Source organism: Solanum pennellii, chromosome 1, assembly GCF_001406875.1.
Source record: "Solanum pennellii chromosome 1, SPENNV200".
Lineage (NCBI taxonomy): Eukaryota > Viridiplantae > Streptophyta > Magnoliopsida > Solanales > Solanaceae > Solanum > Solanum pennellii.
Window position 1 is genome coordinate 37,202,803 of NC_028637.1, and position 3,909 is coordinate 37,206,711.

The 3,909-nt window shown below is 36.9% G+C and overlaps 2 protein-coding genes across 2 annotated transcripts; both read right to left on the reverse strand.

Annotated features, from left to right (window-relative positions):
• Window positions 1-410: 410 nt before the first annotated feature.
• Window positions 411-1,328, reverse strand: LOC107020194 (ATP-dependent DNA helicase PIF1-like). The gene has a single exon (XM_015220484.1). It carries the CDS (start codon window positions 1,326-1,328, stop codon window positions 411-413), a length of 918 nt encoding a protein of 305 aa, XP_015075970.1.
• Window positions 1,329-1,572: 244 nt separating this feature from the next.
• Window positions 1,573-3,348, reverse strand: LOC107020202 (ATP-dependent DNA helicase PIF1-like). Its single transcript, XM_015220496.1, has one exon. It carries the CDS (start codon window positions 3,346-3,348, stop codon window positions 1,573-1,575), a length of 1,776 nt encoding a protein of 591 aa, XP_015075982.1.
• Between the last annotated feature and the right edge of the window lie 561 nt (window positions 3,349-3,909).

Consider the following 3,909-nt stretch of genomic DNA (forward strand, 5'->3'; position numbering starts at 1 on the left):
AGTAATTGTTGAACATTTTATTAATCATTTGCGCCATATTTCCTTTATGCTCGTTTTTTACATATTTCAAGTTTCCACATTCTTTATTATTTATTTAATTGGCTGTCACAGAATAGGGGCCAATATAAGAGGGGGTATAAAATGTACACCTACCGATTCATATATCTGTTGTGCATTACAACTTTAAATTACATTGATATTTAATAAGTTAGTCGTATAGAAACACAAACTCCATATTGTGTGCAATAGTAAGCTACAGATCCAATTGTCCTTATATTATATGTGATTCATGTTCATATGTTTTCCATATTGTCCTTTGTAAGTTTCGTATGACCATTCGTTATGTGAGTGATCACCTTCAATGTATGTATTTGTAGCTGATGCGCCATTTTTTGGATTGACTATGTTGTTTATAACGTGACATCATGTGTTTCTACAAGTCTTGGATATACATTCTGGAATATTTCTCTGTAAACAATATTTTTAATGTGTGTATGGTCTTCACTGTCCTCGTCTGCATTTAATATTTTCAATCCTTCTCTTGTTGTTACACGTGATGCTGCGACATATAATTGTCCATGTGTGAATACCTGTTTTGGAAGATACAGTCCAACTGTCTGAAGAGTTTGTCCTTGACTTTTATTGATTGTCATGGCATAACAGGTTGCTAAAGGAAGTTGCCGTCTGTTAAGCTTGAATGGCCATTTTGAATCATTTGGAGACATGATAATTCTGGGTATTGTGACTGTTGTGCCGATGTTCTTACCAGATATGATGTTTGCATTTACAGACCATTTTCCTAGATGTGTGATCATTAATCTTGTACCGTTGCATAGTCCTTCTGTTTGATTGAGATTTCTAAGAAGCATAACCGGACTTCCTACTTTTAAGTGTATATCATGGTTAGGGATGCCTGAGAATCGTAAGTTATTAAGGAATTCAGTGGGGTACAATATATCTTCCTCATTAGTGTTCACACTTGCTTTGCACACATTGTCAGAGCTGTAGTAGGTTCTTCCTTCCCCTGGTATAATATTCATTATTTTTTCATTTAGATCATGAACCATTTCATTTTTTGGTGTTAGTATGGCTCTTTCTTTCAAGTATGTCGGGTCGTTGTAATTCTGTAATAGAGATGGATATACTGCATCTACAATTGATTTCAATTGATTGTGTGATGGTGCAATGGATATATCAGGCGGTAGCTTAATGAGTTCCATCTTTTTATCAGCATAAACTGATCCATCTCCAATCTGCAATAACCATCTATCAAAACTTGCAATTCTTTCAGCTTCAGAACCCATGACTTTTCCACAAGTAAGACGCATATTTTCCTTCAGTTCATAAATTGAAAAGTAGGGCCACAGGTGCGAATTGTTTAGCGACGCATCAACAATATCAGCTCCTNGTTGTTACACGTGATGCTGCGACATATAATTGTCCATGTGTGAATACCTGTTTTGGAAGATACCGTCCAACTGTCTGAAGAGTTTGTCCTTGACTTTTATTGATTGTCATGGCATAACAGGTTGCTAAAGGAAGTTGCCGTCTGTTAAGGTTGAATGGCCATTTTCAATCATTTGGAGACATGATAATTCTGGGTATTGTGACTGTTGTGCCGATGTTCTTACCAGATATGATGTTTGCATTTACAGACCATTTTCCTAGATGTGTGATCATTAATCTTGTACCGTTGCATAGTCCGTCTGTTTGATTGAGATTTCTAAGAAGCATAACCGGACTTCCTACTTTTAAGTGTATATCATGGTTAGGGATGCCTGAGAATCGTAAGTTATTAAGGAATTCAGTGGGGTACAATATATCTTCCTCATTAGTGTTCACACTTGCTTTGCACACATTGTCAGAGCTGTAGTAGGTTCTTCCTTCCCCTGGTATAATATTCATTATTTTTTCATTTAGATCATGAACCATTTCATTTTTTGGTGTTAGTATGGCTCTTTCTTTCAAGTATGTCGGGTCGTTGTAATTCTGTAATAGAGATGGATATACTGCATCTACAATTGATTCCAATTGATTGTGTGATGGTGCAATGGATATATCAGGCGGTAGCTTAATGAGTTCCATCTTTTTATCAGCATAAACTGATCCATCTCCAATCTGCAATAACCATCTATCAAAACTTGCAATTCTTTCAGCTTCAGAACCCATGACTTTTCCACAAGTAAGACGCATATTTTCCTTCAGTTCATAAATTGAAAAGTAGGGCCACAGGTGCGAATTGTTTAGCGACGCATCAACAATATCAGCTCCTGTTCCTTTTGGAATTACCGGCAGGATTTGTCTGAAATCACCACCACACACGATTGTTAGTCCCCCAAAAGGCCTGTCAGAACTATTTTCATACCTATCTCGAAGAATGTCCCTCAAGCTCTTGTCTAAGGCTTCTAAACAATATTTGTTTGCCATTGGAGCTTCATCCCAAATTATCAAACATGTTTTCTTTAGTAGTTCTGCTAATTGGCTTCCTTGTTTTATGTCACATGTTGACTCGGGTGTGACGTCAAGCGGAATATGGAACCGCGAATGAGCAGTCCTGCCGTTCGGCAACAATAAAGCGGCTATACCTGAAGTGGCGACTGGTAGAACTATTTTTGATTCTGATCTGATTTTTGAAATAATTTTATTCCATAGAAATGTCTTGCCTGTACCACCATGTCCGTGTATAAAAAATAATCTGCCTTCTTTATTATCAACGGATGATATTATTGCCTCATATGCCGGTAATTGAAAACTATTTAATAGTTTAAATGATTTGTCGTGCATTTTTTTTAGTTCACCTTTGTCATAGTCTAGCTCTTCATTAATTAGGCGATTTCCCACATTCCGCATTAATGTATTATCTTGCAGTGGCATTCCTTCTATGTCTCGCAAAATTCTTCCCTGTTTTATGAGCATGTTTTCAATTTCTAACAGGGAATACGCTTCTATTTGTTTGTTAGTTAGTTTCAAATCTTTCAGATGTAAACGCTTTCTCTGCATCGATGTGATTTCTTCTGATAATATGTTGTAGTTATTCTCCCAAAGCTTGTGTGAATCTGAAACTTGGCAGTGAATAAGAATAGTCACAAATAGATTGCGCAGTTCATTTCCACTTGCCCATTGTGCAGCCTCTGACAAGCAGTCATTCCACTCCTTGTCGTCATCTAATAAACCTAATGCGTAGCAAGCCTCTCGAAAGGTTTTATAATCTACTCCATTAATTCTTCTTATGCTTTCAAATGAAGTGCAGCCTTTGACAAAATTTAACAACATGCGCAGATAAAAACGCTCTCCACTTGCTGGATGTGCAAAATAGATTCTACCAACTGCCCGACCTTTTTTCCTCATAGTCCATTTTTTTGTTTTACATTCCATACCCACCGTGTAGGAAAATAAGAATATGTTAGATCTCTTGCATCGGGGTACTCTTTGTTTGCTTCAAACCATTCTGTAAATTTTGTTTTTTCAATATCTGGTCTACTCAATACGCTTTCAGCTCGCCTTGATTCTTCGAATATTATGGTGTTTTGTCCTTGTAAATGGAATGGTAATCGCTCAACTGCTGGTTGTCTGTAATGTATGTCAAATTGGAATATCCTCCAGCATGCTTCGGTAGCTGAAATGTAGCTGCAATCTAGATACTTTCTGATCTCATCGTTGTCTTTTGTTGAATCTGTTGATTCTATTATTTCTGTTGCTCTATCCGACCCTTTATGAACATACTTGAATAGATACTTCACTGACCTTGAGTAGTTGCAGACTTCAACATTTATGTGTGCATTAAATTGCACAAGCAAGTTCCTATTGTACGGAACAACATATCTGTTGTCTAGGCTGGCTCCATTTTTCTTCACTTCAATACCTGTGTTGCGTCTCCTATAAATAGGGAATCCATCCGAATCAAAATTT

Coding starts and splice junctions, on each gene's coding strand:
- LOC107020194 (XM_015220484.1), bottom strand. CDS start 1,328: ATGCGTCTTACTTGTGGAAAAGTCATGGGTTCTGAAGCTGAAAGAATT.
- LOC107020202 (XM_015220496.1), bottom strand. CDS start 3,348: ATGAGGAAAAAAGGTCGGGCAGTTGGTAGAATCTATTTTGCACATCCA.